The sequence below is a fragment of the Emys orbicularis genome, chromosome 22 (genome assembly GCF_028017835.1).
Source record: "Emys orbicularis isolate rEmyOrb1 chromosome 22, rEmyOrb1.hap1, whole genome shotgun sequence".
Taxonomy (NCBI): Eukaryota; Metazoa; Chordata; order Testudines; family Emydidae; genus Emys; species Emys orbicularis.
Genome location: NC_088704.1, coordinates 8876338 through 8895557, shown reverse-complemented (window position 1 = coordinate 8895557; position 19220 = coordinate 8876338). Strand labels below are relative to the sequence as shown.

General features: G+C 44.2%; 1 protein-coding gene across 1 annotated transcript in view; it reads left to right on the top strand.

The window, feature by feature from the left end:
- Window positions 1-19220, top strand: part of TMCO4 (transmembrane and coiled-coil domains 4) — an 82235-nt gene that overhangs the window by 17323 nt on the left and 45692 nt on the right. The window contains exons 4-7 of the mRNA XM_065421384.1: window positions 537-564; window positions 3435-3567; window positions 17542-17639; window positions 18691-18834. Coding sequence (XP_065277456.1) covers window positions 537-564; window positions 3435-3567; window positions 17542-17639; window positions 18691-18834 — 403 coding nt within the window. The remainder of the gene's footprint in view (window positions 1-536; window positions 565-3434; window positions 3568-17541; window positions 17640-18690; window positions 18835-19220) is intronic.

The window sequence follows — 19220 nt, the reverse complement described above, 5'->3', positions numbered from 1 at the left end:
TTTAGCTAAAGTTATGGAAGCTCAGGGCTTCTGAAAATCAGGCCTAAGGTGCTTCAATTTAGGCATCCAAAACTTGGAGACCGCTGTTGAAAATCTGGACCTGAGTGAGTTGACCAAAGTCACACAGCATGTCTGTGGCAGAGACAGAACCCACATCTCCAGATTCACAAGCCCTGTATCATTGGTTGGTGCTATGGTGATATGATAATGGTGATAAATGATAATCTGATGGTGATATGATAATCTGTGATAAATTTACACACTGCTCCTTTATACATAAGTGAATTGTTCTACCACTTTGCGGGTGACTATTTCTGCCCAATTACATATAGCAGGGTATGGATACCTTTGGGTTTAAAGCATCTGGCTTTGATATATACTGTTTTACTGAAATGATCCACCATGGTTTCTCCTATTCATATACTCACATGCTGAAATCACTCAATTATAGTGTATGTCTAATTTATTATTTTATTTTAGATTTTTGGGTAAAATGCCATCAAATTTAACTTACTTGTTTCTTGTTTTTGTTTTAGGATCTTGTGTCCTTCTCTCTTAAGGATGGTGAGTGTTCTTCTTTGTTTTTAATGAGCTTTTATAATATAGACTTATTGACATCACACACAGTAAAACAAAATCTTATTCCAAAGGTGAATATACCATCCCACCTATTATAATGTTATTTCCGTTCTTTTAATGTCAGCAGCACACTGTTTCCCTACTTTAACTTCAAGAAAACCAATTTTTGTTCTGTAATATAAATGTTTAATAGTAACCTGCAGTTAATGAATCTGTCCTGCTTTGTGATCTCCTGATTCTACAAACTTCTTTACATCATGGTTTAACATGCCCATGTGTCCGGTGTCAGAAAAGTTCTGAAGCTAAATAATTAAAATGATTTTTTTTTTCCTGAAGAGGCTTATGGAATTTAGGTGCCCAACTCCCACTGAAATTCAATCAGGCCATTTTGAAAATCTCAGCCTAAACTATTTATTCTGTAAATTACTTCAAGTACTGGCGACCTGTCCAGGGAATAAATTCTTGATCTCCTGTGAAGCCTATTTTGAACAAATGATAATATTTTTGTTTTCTTTAACAAGCGAATGTTTTGTTTTAATCCAGGAGGTGGATTAAATTACTAGAATGAAATTTCTAATGCTATAAAGAATGCCTAACTGTTGCAAAGTCTTCATGTCAGATCAATGGCTGCACTTGGCAACGGTGTTTTCAATTCACCTTTGCACAGGACTGAAGTTAATTTATTGTTGTTATGCCTCATCCACCTCAGGACAAAGTGGCTTTTTTTCATTGGCTTTCTCAGTTTATTTTTAATGGAAAACTGGAAAGTTAGGCAGCTATTACAAGAAAGGTTACTACATCCCTCTGAAATAATACAAAGTAGTATTTTCATGTCATCGCCTCGCAAGTTTATTTATCCCTGTGCTGGAAAAGCAGAAACCAAGCTGTGAGTTAGCAGAGAGGCAGGATGGCGCTATGATTCTGGCAGTAGCCTGAGACCCTGCTCTGCTACAGACTTCCTGTGTGACCTCAGCAAGTCACTTAGGCCCAGATCCTCAAAAATGTTTAGGTATCTCATCCCAGTGAATCCTGGGTCAGGCAACTGAGCCTGGGTAACTACAGATGCTGTCATTGCTCGTAACTCAGGCACTACCAGATTCACAGCCATGAAAAACGCGTCACGGACCGTGAAATCTGGTCTCCCTCATGAAATCTGGTCTTTTGTGGGCTTTTACCCTATACTATATCGATTTCACGGAGGAGACCAGAGTTTCTCAAATTGCGGGTCCTGACCCAAAACTGAGTTGCAGAGGGCCGCAAGGTTATTTTAGGGGGGATTGTGGTATTGCCACCTTTACTTCTGCACTGCCTTCAGAGCTGGGCGGCGGGAGTGCAGCGGCTGTTGGCCAGGCGCCCGGCTCTGAAGGCAGCACCCCGCCAGCAGCAGCGTAGAAGTAAGGGTAGCAGGACCACAACCCGTCCTACAATAACCTTGTGACCTCCCACAACTCCTTTTTGGGTCAGGACCCCTACAATGACAACACTGTGAGATTTCAGATTTAAATAGCTGAAATCATGAAATTTACTATTTTTTAAATCTTATGACTGTGAAATTGACCTCAATGGACCGTGAATTTGGTAGGGCCCTACTCATAACATTATGCAGCTCTTTAGTCTTTCTGTGCATCAGGTTCCCGTCTGTGAAATGGGGCTACTAATTCTTCCTTACCTTATGGGGATATTGTGAGAATAAATAATTAAAGACTGTGACATGCTCAGATCCTATAGTGATTGGGGTTAGATAAATAACCTATCTGTTTAGATTAGGTAACAGCTGTCCGTGAAGTGCAATCTCCATATTAGGTCTCTCACAGACTTGCCAGATGTTTCAAGCTGGTATCTTCACACGCACACCCTTAAAATGCAATGCCATCTTTCATGCCAGAGTGCACCCAGAATAAGTTACGAAAACAAGAGAACGATGCTGTGGAGATGTGCACAGGACAAGGAGTAGATCTGACACAAAGTGTTTAAAATCTAATCTGCTTAAAATATCTTTTTCTTTAGCGCTCCTGCTTCCCAGCCCCAGAGTAAATCTAAGGTGCCACAAGTACGCCTCGTTCTTTTTACCATTGAATGCTGTCAGATTGAATTGTCCATTCCTTCAGCTCATGCAGTGAAGAATAAGTGCAAACAGCTGTCAGCAATATACATATACCAAAGCTAGCTTGTAACTGGATCTGTTTTTATTATTAAACTCCAGTCTCCCTGTTATAACAAATGAGAAGCACTGAATTTAAAGCTTATATCTGGAGGTGCATTTAGACAAGGTAATAAATCTTGCGTTGTCACTTAGATGTTGGGAGCTGCCTCGTTTTCCCCACGCGTCTATTTCACGTTGTTTTTGGCACTGGTCTTGCTGCAGCCTCTCCCTGCTGGGAATGAAGTTATGACCCACCTCTCCACAACTGCCAGTGCTTCCTACCAACAGTGAGAGGGTGAAGCGAGGGCCTGCCCCAACTCCTGCAGTGAAAGGGGTGGAGATTCTTTGCCACGTAGGCACTCGCCTGTTATAGTGAATCTCTGCTGACAGTGAGGAGTTTTGTGGGACGGAATACTTCACTATAAGGTGACTTAGGTGGGCACATAGGTCCTGATCCTCAGCTCTTATAAATTGGCCCAGGTCCATTGATTTCAATGAAGCTAATGAATTCACAGTCCTGTGCTTTACCATGTTCTAATTGGTGAGCCCTCATTTCTCCCAAATCTGTGGATATGCTAGCATGAACTGAAAGGATAGACAATGCTATCTCAGTACTGAATAAACAGTCACCACCCAGAGCAGAGTGCAACATTTGCTGTTTGATCTGATCTGATTAAAATTGATCGATTCCCTGTGTTTCCATCTATTTAAGGCTATTACGATGCCCGAGCGAGGGTGCTGATCTGCCATGTCACTTGGCTGCTGAGAATCCCTTTAGAGGAGCTGGAAGTCTTGGAGGAGTCTCTACTTGAGAGCCTGAAGGAGCAGAAGGAGGAAGAGTCAGAGTAAGAGCATTTGTAATAGAGCTTTGCGTTGGCTATGGGTTTAAAACAGGCACTGCTCCCAGCATGTAAGCTCACCGTGAATCGCCTGCAGTTTAGTCCGGTCTCTGACACTCCCTCCTGTGACCCTAGGCTAGTCAATTATGGATTGATTTTTTTCAGAGGTGCTCACAGGTCCGGTTGACATGAGTTGGATCTGTGAATGCCCAGCGCTCTGAAAATATGGGCACTGGGGACCAACCCTGCAAGATGCTGAAGGCCGCCCAACACCTCCCAGGATTGGGTCCTTACCTCTCTGCCATCCTTTCTTAAAGTGTGTAGCACCCTAGTTTACAGACAATTTTGATTATTGCAATTGGAATACTCACTAGTAAGGTCCTAATCAGTATAAGTAAAGGTGGAAGAGTGAGGCCCCAAAGTAAGTGCTATGTATTATTATCCTTGTTCAATCCCAGTCTAATCCCCATCTCTACAGTAATGCCTCTGCCTCTATGTCACTACAAACTTTTAGCTTCAGTTCCTCAGCTGGTGACTTCAATGGAGCTACCCCGGTTTACACCAGCTAAGGATCTGGGACTGGGTTTAGAAAGGTGTTTAGGTGCCTAAAGATGCAAATAGGTGCCTGGTGGGATTTGACTTCAGGGGGAGTTAGGCGCTAATCAGTTTAGGCACTTCTGTAAATCTTGCTAGGCACCTGTCTGCATCTTTAGGCGCCCAAATATCTTTGTCAATCTGGCCCTTTGGTCTTAATATTTAAGATAATTCATTTCACCCTCATAATAAGAATCTTCATTATGAAACTGCCAAAGCAGTAGCGCCCATGGGTTGTGCTGGCTTGGGGATAGCGTGGACAGTACTTTAGTTGTCATGCAGAGGGAGCAGGTGGTGGCTTAGCAATGGGGTGGATGGTAAGTGTGTTTTAATTCACTTGCAGGAGTCTACGTAAACACAAGAAGTTTATTAGCTTAATCTAATCAAATGCTAATAAACGCATTAATCAAGCTCTGTGACCCAGTGTTGCTCAGATGTTGCCGTGGGTTTTCTGAACAGCTTGTCATGAATTTCTCGTTAATGACTTTATTGTAAAAATGAATAGTCCAAATAATCTCAAAGGTTGTGAATGGCTGAGCAGGACGGGGTTTTACTGGAATCTGGGAGCAAGGGTCAGTATTGATGGATTTTTTTTGTGCTGCGGCTGGTAGAAATGGACTCCATCTCAGGCGCTAGTGTGAGAATGCACGTAGTGAGGGTGACGTTTTTTGATTAGTTTGCAAAGTTCTTGACCGTTCAAGATGGTATTACAACATGGGTCATTATATTTTGTTCAGACTGGGGCTCAGTTCCTGGGGTCTGATCCGTAGAGGAACCACAACCTAAACCAGTGGGCGTTGCACATGTGCATGACTTCTTAGGCCAGTGTTGACTGCAGAATTGCATTATATACGTTAGAAGCTTTGCTTTGAAAACTTTCCTTTAGGCGCTAACCACCAGATCATAGGGAAGATCATAGGGAAGAGGAGCCTTAAACATTATTCGTAGGGGAGCGGATGGCTTAAGAGATTGGAAATTGGGATATGGAGTCTGTCAACTTCACCTCTTAGTCACTGGTTCAAATCCAGCGATGGTCAGTCAGAATCAGATGTTGTTGCCATTTGAAGCTTTTTGACTAGCAGTCTATGTGAAACAATCTGGTGTCCATATAACAAAAACTATTACCACAATTGGTCCCCTTGTTGGCAGTCTCAACAGAGAGGCCCCAGAGACTGTGGAAACTGAATGTGGAAACTGAGCACAGCATTCATTCCTAGCGGTGGTCCCTCCAGGTCTGGGCTGAGGAATATTGGCAAGGGACAGAGTGAGGAAAATGGCATTCGCTGTGTCCTACCTGGACTTCCGATAAATAGAAAATATATTTGCTAACACTCAGGAAGGGGAGTACGTCGCTTTGCTATGCATCGAAATGAGAACCTGTCCGATGCATCTCTTCACTTGGATATATTCCGAGGGATCCTTTTTGGTCAACCTCAGCTCAGATACCACCAGTCTTTCAAGGATTCCTCCTGGCTTCAGTCAGCAGGAGGGCATGCCTTGGCTGCAGTGGGCCTTACAGTATGGAACTTCTATCTGACTGGCATCAGTCTTAGCCCATTCCTCATGCTTTTCAACAGCTAAAGGCTTCTTCTCCCCAGAGTGTGCTTTGGTATCTCCACAGTCAGCCCCATATTTATAACCTTCCCTTCCCCCCTGTTTTTTTCCCCATGTCAGGTTTCCTCCTCTCTGTCCTGGTGAAGTCACTTTGGCCTTTGCCCCACTATCTGCCTGGTTGTTTTCATGGTATTTTAAGCACTGTGCCTTGGTCTTACTGTGATGTTGATGATGGTTATTTCAGTCGTGCTCTTATGCTGCCATCCACTGATCCTCTCATAGGGTCAGATTATCCCCAAAGATCCAAGCATGGGTGTCTCTTCCCACCCACTCCCTGTACATGAGTTCAGCTACCACTATGTCAGTGCCCACAGAGGACTCTTTGCAGCATTGGAACTTAGCAGGGAGTAGGCGGCCCTGTGTTGGTGGTGAGTAGGGCTAGATGGGGGTGGAAAATACAAAATCACCCCCCACTCTAGCCTCACAGAGTTACTTAGGAAAAGGAGTCCAGCATGAGGCTGCACGGCTTCTGCCTTTTAAAGGGGTTCCCTAGGACAGCCCCTGCCAGCCAAGACTTTGGCAGCCTCTGCATATGCATTTTTACCCTGTACTTGTAACAGAAAAGGTTTGCTCCTGTATCTTCTGATGCAGAAACTTTCACCTGTTGCCCAGTACATGCACAGTTGGATTTTCAATATGGGCATCTGTGACATACCCAGGGCACAGTTTAGAATAATGAGTAGCTGGGTAACCCCTGCCCTCTTACCGGGGGTGCCCTTTACACGGCTTTGCTGCTGTAGCCTCCGGTCTGGACTGTTCACAAACAGCCTCCAGCAAGTCACTCCCAGCTATGTCTGTGTGCGTGCTGCAGCCAGCCACACCTTGGCTCTTACCAGCGTTGGTTATACTGCAGGGTGACCCCAGCAACTCCCAGTCTCAGATTTCCCCCCAGATATGTATGTCCTGTACTGCCCAGCCTTCTCCTGGACAATACAAGTATGTTAAGTCGGTTGTTTCTTGAAGGTAATAATATGACAGCTTATTAATTCAAATAGTTCTTCAGACACTTCCATTTAAACACACTGGATTAGATAAAACAGAAAAACAAGTTTATTAACTACAAAGAGAGATTTTAAGTGAATACAAGTAATGAGACATAAAAGTCAGAAATGGCTACAAGAAAAATAAAGATAAAACTGAACTAATGCCTAACTTAACAAACTATGTTAAATTCAAAGCAGAGTTTTTCTCACCACATGCTCTCACCAGTCTTACTGGCCAAACTTCTTAGTCAAGGACCTCTTCTCCTGTTTAATGGCTGCTTCCTTTGTCCCTTCTCATGCCGTGAAACAATGGACAGAAAGAGAGGAGGGGATGGCACATTTATTCCTCCTTTTTATGGTGTCAGTCCCCCTCTTGGAAAACATTTCTAGCTTAGGTTCAGGAGACAGAGTATTTATAGGTAAGGCTGTTCCTTGCTGGTTTTCCTACCTGTTTGAACTCCCATTGTCTCCCTTCCTGTCCTCCCTTCTGTTTACTGCTTAAATGCACATTAAGCAGAGCACACATGCTCTTGTTTGAGACACACCTGTTTGTCAACCTCAGTTTGGAGCATATGTTAAAACATCAGACAGGGAAATCTTATAACTTCACATACAGTGTTGCCATACACATTTTATCAGGACAATATTGACTAGCAAATTGAGTCTTCAAATGATACCTTACAAGACATATCTTGTACAAACATTATCTCAATAGTGTGTAGGGAATGAATAAAGGGGTAGATTCTGTCACAGCATCTACATAGCAGTGTTCCAAATATTTAAATCCGTGTTATCGGTGTCTGACATGTCTGAATGACAGATGTGAACTTCTGTGTTGTTGCATGGAGCACTACATGTTGTCTTACGAGAAATTGAAAAGCGTGACGAGTTATATATCAATTGCCCAATAAAATCTACTTATTTCCTTTCATCACTGGAGAATGAGCTACAATTCTACTTATAAAATCTGGCTGAAACAGTTTATTGTTCAGGAGAAGTAGTTGCAAATCTGAAGTCACTGAGAGTATAGAAAGACCAAATATAGGCAGGTAATTACCCATGTGGAAACAAAACAGCCTCATAACCCAACTATGAACCATAAAGTACAAGCCACTGGAAAGGCAGGGTGAAATACCAGAAATGTAGGAGTTTTCAAAGGCAGTTGATGCCTGCTGAAACCAGGCTGCAATGAAAGTTAAAGTTCTGCTGATGATAGTTTTATGATGTTGTATTTATAGACAGGATTTAGCCACCAACTATCCCTGAACCCAGATACCTCAAGCCCTCATTACCGAGCGTGAGAGCCAATCAGCTGTGTTCCTGTTCTCTTGATGTCCTTCAATTTCTGGTTAGGAAAACAAGAGGGAGATGTGCCTCTCTGCTTTGTAGAAGATCTGCTGGTACCACCAACATTTCTACTCTTTTCCATCCTCAGATGATAAAGCGTGGCAAATGGTGTATTAAATGTAAATTTGAAATCCACTGAAAGAGACAGGGCAGCATGGTCTTGTGTTCAGGGCCGTGACCTGGCCTGGGGGAGATCCGAGCTCCTCTCCTGACTCTGCCACTGACCTACTGTGTGACCTTACACAAGTCACTTCCCCATCTATAAAATGGGGGTAAAATCTACTGGCCTTTGTAAAGTGCTTAGAGATCCTCAGGTGACCAGCACTGTCAAAGTGCAAAGTATTAGTCTCCCCATTGCCATGATCATGCTAACCTCTTAAGACACTTCTGTAACTTGTAAGCTCTTTGGGGCAAGGACCGTCTTTGTAGTCTGTGGTTTTTACAGTGCCTAGCACAGTGGTTCCTGGCCCATGCCTGTGGCTCATAGGCATTACTACAACATTAATCATAGTGGGTTTGACTACACTGCAGTTACAAACCCGCAGCTGGCCTATGCCAGCTGACTCAGACTTATGGGCTCAGGCTAAGGGGCTGTTGAATTGCTGTGTAGACGTTCAGGCTCGGGCTGGAGCCCAAGCTCTGGGACCCTGCAAGTGGGGAGGGTTAACTGGATAATTGGATAACTGCACATGTAATAGACAAAGTGTCAAAATATCCATTTGCCTATGGAATCATGGCATATGCACTTTTTCATGCAGACATTGTTAAAGATGTAGCCCTTGGTGGCAGCACAGATGTTCTCAGCTTCTAGAGGTTTTCTGTTGCATAATATGCAAAACGAGGTAAAAATAAGTAATGTTTTAAAAAGGATATATATTTATTGGGGAAACCTTAACCCCAATGATGTGGAAGAGAGTTTTGCCATTGACTTCAATGGTGCCAGGATTTCACCCATTGTTTCATTCTCTGCCTGTCGTGTTTAGCAACTCTGCACAGTACAAGAGTTTGGGACTTGCTCTAAAGTTGTCTTTATCAAACATACAGAGTGTTTAGCAGGATTCCAAAAAGGTTAGACCAGTGGTTCCCAAACTTGTTCCACCGCTTGTGCAGGGAAAGCCCCTGGCGGGCCGGGCCGGTTTGTTTACCTGCCGTGTCAGCAGGTTCGGCCGATCGCGGCTCCCAGTGGCCGCGGTTCGCTGCTCCAGGCCAATGGGAGCTGTTGGAAGCGGCTGCCAGTACGTCCCTCGGCCCGCACTGCTTCCAGCAGCTCCCATTGGCCTGGAGCAGCGAACCGCGGCCACTGGGAGCCGCGATCGGCCGAACCTGCCGACGCGGCAGGTAAACAAACCGGCCCAGCCCACCAGTGGCTTTCCCTGCACAAGCGGCGGAACAAGTTTGGGAACCACTGGGTTAGACAATTGTATGGATAATGAAAGTATTCACAGTTATGTTAGCTGGGATTTTTAAAAAATTCCAAGTTTGGAAGGGATATAAACTCTCATGCTTCAGGTCTTAAGCCAAACCATGAGAGGGTTAGGAAGAAACTTCCTCATCTGCAGGCCATTCCATAATTGTCCTCTGTACATATAACTTCATCTGAAGAAGCTGGTATTGGCCACTCTCAGAAATAGGTCAGTGGACAAGTTTGGCAGTTCCCATGCTCCTGTTTACCATTCAGTATTTCCTCAAAGACTGACAAACAAGGGTTGTGGTGTGAACCGATTGACAGTGACTAACAAAACTGATATTGATTCCTCATGTTTCATGACTGGTTTATGATCACCTTACTATATTGCAGCTTAAATGCATACAATAAAGGGCAATAATGACTGTATTTTCATAATAACGTATGTCACAGTTCAAGGCAACTGCACCTGTTTTTCTCTCTTGTGGTCCCCTACTCTAGTCTCCTGACTCGTCAGCTGTCGCCTCTCTTGGGCGGAGACCTGAATCTCCCTCCCTCCTGACTGGGATTTTTCCTGGCTGCACAGTTCTTTGCCTACACTGTATTATTCCAAGCAAGCCAGAATGCCTAACCTGACCAGCGGCTGTGCTTTGCGTACTCTACCAAGGCTCCGAACAGAGTAATTGCCAGCAGTTATGAGTTACCACACAGCTCTTTCTAAGCAAGCACATTTATTCTTAAGGTGAAAAGATTACAGAGAAAACATCTTTAAAACAATGCTAATAAGCTTACCAGAAATCACCCCCAGCGGAGCTCTGGCAGGAGTCAGTCCTTCAAACCCCACCAAGGGGTTTTTCTCTGGTAACAAGTTCATAATAGCTCAGCTCAGAACTGCACAGATCAGCCTGTTTCTTGGGCCATAGATGGCCAATCTTTGGGAACAGGTAATCGGCAGACGACGGTTCCCTCCTTAGGGTTTTTGTGTGACCAAGGGAAGGGATTTGCATTCACCTCCCCATTTGGATCTGCCACGTTGTTTAGCATAGTCCTTTGATCATCCAGGCCCACAATAATACATAATCTTTGCATTTAATACAATGGACTCCAAAGATACTGAACTTAATTCAAGAAGGTTTTTATGGATATTTTAGGAAATTGCCATCTCTGTCACAGCATTCTTATCAAGTGATCTGTAATTTGAAAGTTACTGAATTACACATTGTTGGGAAATATAGTTTGACACTTGGGCTTGTCTACATGGTGCTTTAGTTGGCACCAGAGGGGTATTAAATTTTAGTCCACACTAGCATGTCACGCACTAACTGGCCCATGTCAACCCTGCTGATACGCATTAGAAGTTCCCTAGTGCACAGTAAGCTAGACCAGTCCAGTACTGCTACTACCCTGACGGCCACTAGCAGGGGCGGCTCCAGGCACCAGCGCACCAAGCGCGTGCCTGGGGCGGCAAGCCGCGGGGGGCGGCCTGCCGGTCGCTGTTGGGGCAGCAGTCAGGGAGCCTTCGGCGGCGTGCCTGCGGGAGGTCCGCCGGTCTCGCGGCTTCGGCGTCTATTCGGCGGCGGGTACGCCGAAGCCGCAGGACCGGCGGACCTCCCACAGGCATGCTGCCGAATCCGCGTGACCAGCGGACCTCCCGCGGACGCGCCGCCGAAAGCCGCCTGACTGCCGTGCTTGGGGCAGCAAAATACATAGAGCCGCCCCTGGCCACTAGGAAGCTTTTACGTCCACGCTGGCCAGTTATTGTGCAACACGCTAGTGCGGACTGAAATTTATAGCCCTCTGGTCTAAAGCGCTGTGTAGATAAGCCCTTCCCCGTCTTTAGTTAAGTTTGACTTTTATTACGGTACTTACCCCTGTTCTGTTCAAAACAACATCTCAACTTGCTGATTTGATTTTCTTCCGTATTCCACTATGTTAGCTTATTTTATTTCCTTGTTCCTCCAAGGCATGGTCATGCTTTTTTCTTCAGTAAAGTTTGACAAAGTTGAGTCTTTACACTTTCAGAGACTTGATTTATTTTATTTGAAAGTCACACCAGGTATCATTTAAAAGAAACAGGCCAAATCTTCAGTTGATATAAATTGATGTGGCTCCATTGAATTTAGTGCCAGTTTACATCAGGTGAGGATCTCACCCAATATTTTCCCCCCAAATATACACCAAGTTGAATGATCATAGCAAAAGATTTCTGTATGTTTTCGAAGGAATTTTTGGAATCTAGAACCAAATTCTAATCTCCATTACCACCAATGCAATTCCAGCATAATTCCATTGTCTTCAGTGGCATTACTGTTGATTTTGAACTGGTGTAAATGAAGCCAGAATCTGGTGTGTTTGAAGTAAGTGTAGTGGATCTCAGACTGTGGTCTGTGGCCCACTGGTAGTTTGCAGAGCATTTCCAGGTGGCCTGCAGAGCTTCTTTCACCTCAGTAATGAAGAATTTGTCACTCTTCAAGCATTGATGTTTCCTCCTTCTTGCAGACCAGACTAGAAATCTTTGGGGGATTCCAATAACTTCAGTGATCATTAATCTTGTAAAATAAAGCACCTCTCTGCACTTTCTATGGCTGCTTCATGTTTGTTGGAGCTTTTCAAGAGGAGTAGGAGAGAGAATTTGGTGTAACGTTAACTGTGATCCAGTTTACAGATAGCAGAGTTGGACCAGAAGTAAACCACGCAAAAAAAATATTACAGAACCAGATCGCCATGTGACCTGGAGAAATTAGGTCAGTGTAACGAGAGGAGGTAACGCGAGGAGATTTGGTCCTAATAAATGTAAAGCCCTGTGCCCACAACTGGAAATGAACAGCTCAGGTGCAGAAGGAAGGCATGTAACCAAGAAGGGACGTCCACCACATAAAGCAAGATTCTTTTAAATCATGCCATTTTATTACTTTTTCATGTTGCCAAGCACTCCAGTTACTGCAGAGTTTAAGATTAGGCAAGAGTGATGTCCACATGTAGGTTCCTGTGTTCAGAAGTGGTCCACAATATGGGCATGTTTGTGAATTACTTGAGTAAGTAATCGGAGCAGCACATAGTCGGGCTGATGTGGAAACCGAGTGTCAAGTCAGATAGAAGATGTATGCCTAGATCAAAGTTTGGTTGCTGTCTTTTTATTCTGACTGTATGGCTAGAGAACGTATATGTATGCCCACCATATAGCTGTACTACAAATTGGTATAAGTGAGCTTTCAAAATGCTTAAGTTTTTTAGGAGCATAAGTCCCATTGAGTTTCAATGGAACTTGTGCGTTTAAGTAATGTAGGTACTTTTGAAAATCCCATCCTTCACTTTTGAAAATCCCACCCTTAGCCTTTTGATTTCCTGCTGTATTTGTCCCAGTTGAATATATACATTATTTGCCCTAGCTATGAATACTTAAGATATAGTATAAGCCATTCCATAATAAGTTTACAGTGTTGTACAAGGAGAGCCATGTTGAAATGCGTGTCTACACACAAATTTGAATTTAAATTGGTGCATGCTATTGTGCAGACACCCTTATTTCCATTTGGCTTAAACCTGTTCCAAATCAATTTAAGCTAAACCAGGAAAAGCCATTTTTAAACTGAAATAAGAATGTCCACACTGGCTTGCACCTGTCTAACTAAATCAGTTTTAATTCACATCTTTAGATAAACTGGTGCAATTCTAAGTATAGAGGAGCTGTTAGAACAGAATTGTCTTTAAAAGGAAAGAAAAAAGTTAAACGGTGCTGAATTTCAGATGTATTTATTTTCACTCTGTTCTTCTGGTGCAGACTAGAAATGTTTACGGAGATCATGCAACCTTGGCTCATGCTGCAGCTTGGTTATCAAGACTATCAGACCTTGCACCTTATGATGTGAAGTTAAACTGGTGCTATCCTGTTTTACTGCCATTGCAGTTCACGTAGGAAACCCTATGCAGAGTTATTTCTTTTTGAAATGCTGGGAAGTGGGCTGCTACATGGGGGCAGGTACATCCATCATGAGAGTCTTTGATTTGGAGGAAGGCAAAAATAAAAACCTGTGCTACGCATAGCAATTACGTAGTACTGCACCACTGCAGGAAATCATCTTCTTAGCACAGCTGGTAGTAATAATAATAAATTCCACTTCTAGTGCCTTTCATCCAGAAGGCTCTCAAAGCACTTTACGAACTGCGTAGACAAACATCCACTTAACCTACCGGTGAAATGCAACCACCTCTGAGGTAGAACATGGCAACGCTATGCAACAGTTTGCAACAGGACAGGTAAGGATAATTTAACTAGTGCTGTCCATGTGAGGGTCTCAGCCCCCTTTAACATCAGTGATTTCATCTCACAGTGCCCCTCTGAGGCAAAGTGAGGGTAGATGGGTTGGCCAAGGTCATCCAGGAAATCTTTGGCAGAGTCAGGGATCAAATCCAGATTTCCCAATTCTCAGTTTCATACTTTAAACACGAAGCTATCCTTCTCCTGGGAGAATTTTAGATAGGCACATAATGTATTTACTTAAAGTAGAATTTAGCCAGGATGGCACCGGATACAGGATCTTTAATTAGTGAACAGGAAATAAGTTTTCCATCTCATCTGAAATACAGCCCCTCCAGCAGCACAGTACCCTTAACCCTATGATAATCATCAACGCTGGTGCCTGGGTTTTCTTTGGAGGCCTGCTATCCAAGTACCAATAAGATCTGACTCTCCCTGATGTAGCCTAGTGGTTAGATTGGAGGACTGGGAGTCAGAACTCCTGGGTTCTGGTCCCAATCCTACTCCCTGTGACCTTGAGGCTAGACTGTGCTTCAGTTTCCTCCCCTGTAAAATGGGTATAATAAGATATACCCCAGCTAACTCTCACTTGCTTAACTAATGTTTGCAAAGCATGTTGAGATCTTCAGATGAAAGGCTGTATTGTAAGTGCCTATTTTGAGGAGATCTGATGAGCTAACAGCCCAGGGCAGTATAGCTGCTGGCTGTTCCCTTATCACATGAGGATTGAAAGCTTTGGCCGTTTTTCTCTTAACTAATGTATTGCCAATGCTGTACTCATTCAGGTGTGTTTCATCTTTTTAGAATCTTTATTAAGCTATTTGTTCCGGTAATATCCCAGAGCCATGAATTGCTACTGTATGAGCTTTCCACAAGGCAGTGGCAAGAGCAGCGTATGCATTTACAAGTAGAATCACAAAGCAACTCTTCATTCTCTAGCAGGAGCCCCCATTTTGCAGTCTGGCTACATGTACCTTAAGCTCTCTGGCACATGTTCAGATCTCAGTTTACATGGATGCAAATCCAGAGTAATACCGTAAATGTCAGTGGATTTGCTCTGAGACAGTTGAGTTCAGAACTGATCCTGAGCATTTTCCTAAAGAGCCCAGTTTAAATACAAGCTGATTTGATGGACTTGGGCACCTTAAGTGTTTTGCTTCAGGATCAGACATGAGATGGCAGGGCTCCAGCTGGAAGGAGAGAGTTGTTTGTGAAGTCACACAGGCAATTAGGGGGTGTTGTGGGCTAAGGAAGGATCCTCTGCAGCTTGAGTTTGATCAACAAGGTAACATCATTTTTGCAGCAAAGAATCCTGTGGCACCTTATAGACTAACAGATGTATTGGAGCATGAGCTTTCGTGGGTGAATACCCACTTCGTCCACATGCATCCGACGAAGTGGATATTCACCCACGAAAGCTCATGCTCCAATACATCTGTTAGTCTATAAGGTGCCACAGGATTCTTTGCTGCTTTTACAGATCCAGACTAACACGGCTACCCCTCTGATACTTGACATCATTTTTGTAGCACTTTGTGAATAAACAGAGCAAATACTTTCCTCCAGCTATAAAATCTGAGACCTACTGCTGGTGTCTGAAGTTATGTGGAAGGGGCAATGTCTAGGATGGTGCTGTAGCACTGTGATTCCCAAACACTGATCCCAGTACTAGAACTTTAGGTTCCTCCTTCCTTTGTTAAAGCTGAGTTGGGCACCCATGTGCTGCCACTGCCTGCCTTCTTACTGATTCTCTCTAATACCAGATCCTCAGCAGGTATAAATTGGTGTAGCTCCATTAAACCCATTGATTTACACCAGCTAAGGAACTGCATGCCATCTAACCTGTAACTGGCAAGACCAGACTTCAGAGCAGCCTGTGATCCATTGCTGGTTCGAGGAGCCAATGGGTACTGGCTGACTCAGCCTAGGTCTTACTTAGCTACACTGGTACGGTTGCCTGAAACACTTTGGAACCTCTGTCTCCAGTAAGGTATGGTGGGGTCACTCTCTGCCTGAATTTTGATTGTGTTTAACAGATCTAAGAATAGAAAACTAAGCCCTCCACTAACAACGCTTCCACAGCACAGAGAAAGGAAAGGAAACGATTTGTTTCCCACAATCATTTGTTCTTTAGTATTGTTTTCTATCCCTCCTATTACAATCGGCCCCAATGGGAATCTGGCACCTTCGTATCCGTTAGCCAGTGGGGAATCTCCAGCCGCCACAAAACAACCTCAGGGAGGCAATGCTCCAGCTTACTTCCTGGCCGCAGCGACTCTAGTTTTCGGCTTTGATTTGATTTGTTGCTCTAAGGGCCTAGCAGGCAAGTAGCACTTTTTTCTTTTAAGTGCAGCTTTCATAAAAGCTGTTAAATAGGATTGACTTACAGCCAGTATCTAGGAAGAGAGGGAAATGAGACTACAAATGTGGAGCTTGCTTGTTGTTTTTTATTTGGGAGTGGGGGTGGGGGGTGTTAAGTCCAATTCCAGCCTCACCACCAGACGTAACCTTTAAAACTTCATTCACTGAGCCACAACATTCGCTGCAATCCTAATTCGTTTCTGCTTGGCATCTAACAGGCCTGGTCCAAAAGTAATAGTCTGAGTCAGTGCCATTAACATTAAGGGGAGATTTACTATTGACTGCAGTGGGATCAGCATCAGGCCCATACGGTACACTTAAGGAAAACCTACCCCATGTCAGTGAGGCGCACAGTTGGGGTTTACAGACTTGGGCTTGCAGGGCTCGTAGGATAGCACTAAAAATAGTGGTGTAGACATTCGGGCTCAGGGTGGAGCTTGGCCTCTGAAACCCTCCCCCCTTCCTGGGCTTCAGAGCCTGAGCCTGACCATCCATACCACCATTTTTAGCACCTTGGCACAAGCCCGAGTCTGTAGATCTGGGATCTGAGACTCCCTGACAAGGGGTTTGTTTGGTTTTTTACCATGTAGACATACCTTTAGGAGTGCAATGAGTGCTTCTGAATAGTGAAGGATTCACAGCCCTCGAGACTGTTTATGCACAGAATGTGCATCACCCCAACTTGGAAATGTCCTTCGAGTCCTGAACTGGAGGGGTCCTCTCTAGGGATGAGAACACTTCAGTCCTTGGTGTCTCTGCAGAGACAGCCAACAAGGGTGCCAGGTAGTACAATCTTCGGTGCAGGCACTTGTCTACTGAGAACTGGATCTACACCACCCTGCTCATTTCATAGAGGCTGCTCAACAGCTGGCAAATGATAATCAATCCAAACTGGGCTGGATTCAAACCTGTGACCTAGAAGTGAAAGGCTCTCTAGCCCATAATAGCAATCCCTAAGCCATCCACCCTCATGTTTCATCTGTAGGGCCCCATCTTGTTCAGTGAGACATTTTTGAATGGCATGATCTGCACAGTACTATAAAAAAGGTGTTGCATATTCTGCAAACTTCAAGAGAGCTTGTTGATCACTGTTACGTGCATATAAGCAATATATGGATGTTAAAATGCTTGCTTTTTTCATTGTACAAGCTGCATTCCTGTGTTAGGATGGATTTTCCAGGTGAGTCACTGTGTTGGGGTTTGTCATCAGTGACCTTGTTTCAGTTTAAATCTGTGGCTTTATTTTTATGGTCATAAATCTAAGTGTGTTGCCGTAATGCACACCTGCATGACAGTGTTTACTGTTCCCAGTAGTGGAATTCTATGCTGTGAATCAGGAGAGCACAAACAGATCTGGGTGTTGTGGTGTTATCCGTCAGGCTTTCATGTCCGTGCTCATGATTTTTATTCCCACCCAGAACTGCAGAAGCATCAAGAAGAAAGAAAGAAAGGAAGCGGAAATTGAGGAGATACTTGATGATTGGCTTGGCAACAGTAGGGGGCGGAACAGTGATAGGTGAGGCTGGCCTGCAGTTTCTGGGACCTGACTGGGTTACACAGATGGTGGCAAGAGCAGAGTGGGAGTTCTGAAATGATTCATTGAGCAACAGCAGCTGTGCTTCCATCTTCGCCCAAGTTCTAATTTTAACACATTCATTGCTTGTAATGTCACGTTCCAGGTAATAGTTCAAATCAGATACAAGGAAAACTCCAAAAGCCAGGAAGATTCTTATGGGCTTTGCAAAAACAAAACCTATGGGGTTAGGGGCAGTCAAGCCTCATTTTTTTTCTCAGGCCAGTGGTAAGGTAATGTGACTCCAATGACTTCTGGGGAGTTCCTGTTGATCTGCAAGATGCAGAAGATGGGAGTAAATGTACTTTTCAGCCTTCAGAAGGTGATTTTCCAGGACAAACTTGAGCTCAGTTGCTCAGCTGATCTATTAGGCAGAATTGTTTGGTGATTCAGATGTATGCAAACATATGACCAGTTCCTCAGCTGATGTAAATAGATGTAGAGCCCTTGGATTTAATGGAGCTACACAGATTCATACCTGCTGAGGATCTGGCTCTTTAAACTTATTTCTCCTCATTTACCGTGGTGTTAGAGAGAATCAGACACATAATCTTCTCTAGACTCTCCAAAATCAGGATAATGTGGGATTGGTGCAGGATTTTCTAATAAGAGATGGCTGGAATTTACATTCACTTACACCGATGTTTCTCCTTTGACTTCCGTGGAGTTAATCCTCATTTATACTGGTGATAATAAGAAGACAATCCAGGCTGGAGACTCAGCGAGTGGGGAGGGTCTCTGAAAATCAGGGTTGGGTTTGTTGATGGAGCAGTGTGGGGAAAACCAGACTGGATTTCTGAGGGGAAGGTGATCCCTTCTAGCTTATGGTTCAGGTTCTTCCCTGGGATGTGGTGGGTTAGCTCACTCCCTGGTGCTTGTTAGCTGTTCTCACAATAGGAAGTTATCCCCTCTGCTGACACAGCACAAAGACATGAAAATCTGTTTGTCTTCCACCACGATCATGCACTGAAATTCTCACTTGCTGCACCCCTAGGTTTGACGGGGGGTCTTGCTGCCCCTCTCGTTGCTGCTGGAGCTGCAACTATCATTGGAAGTGCTGGGGCAGCAGCTTTAGGGTCAACGGCGGGAATTGCTGTCATGGCATCACTCTTTGGAGCAGCAGGAGCTGGCCTTACCGGTAAGATAACAGATTTAGATTCTGAACCGCCAAGCCACGGAATAATGTATGCAAAGTCAGGTACTAATGGCTGAGCTTGAGAGTTTGAGGTCTGCAAAGGGAATTGTGGACTAAACAGTCTACTTGTACAGCAGCAGAACTCAACCTCTGGTTCTCCAGCAGCCCCTGATCTTCATAGCCCTGCGCTGGCCCTCTTCTCGAGCCCAAGTTAGATATATAGACCATCTATCAGGGATGGTCTAGACAGTATTTGGTCCTGCCATGAGGGCAGGGGACTGGACTCGATGACCTCTCGATGTCCCTTCCAGCCCTAGAATCTATGAATTGTGCCACACCCTGGTGACAATGCAGCATTTTCCCCTGGGTTAATGGCAACTGGGTTAGAC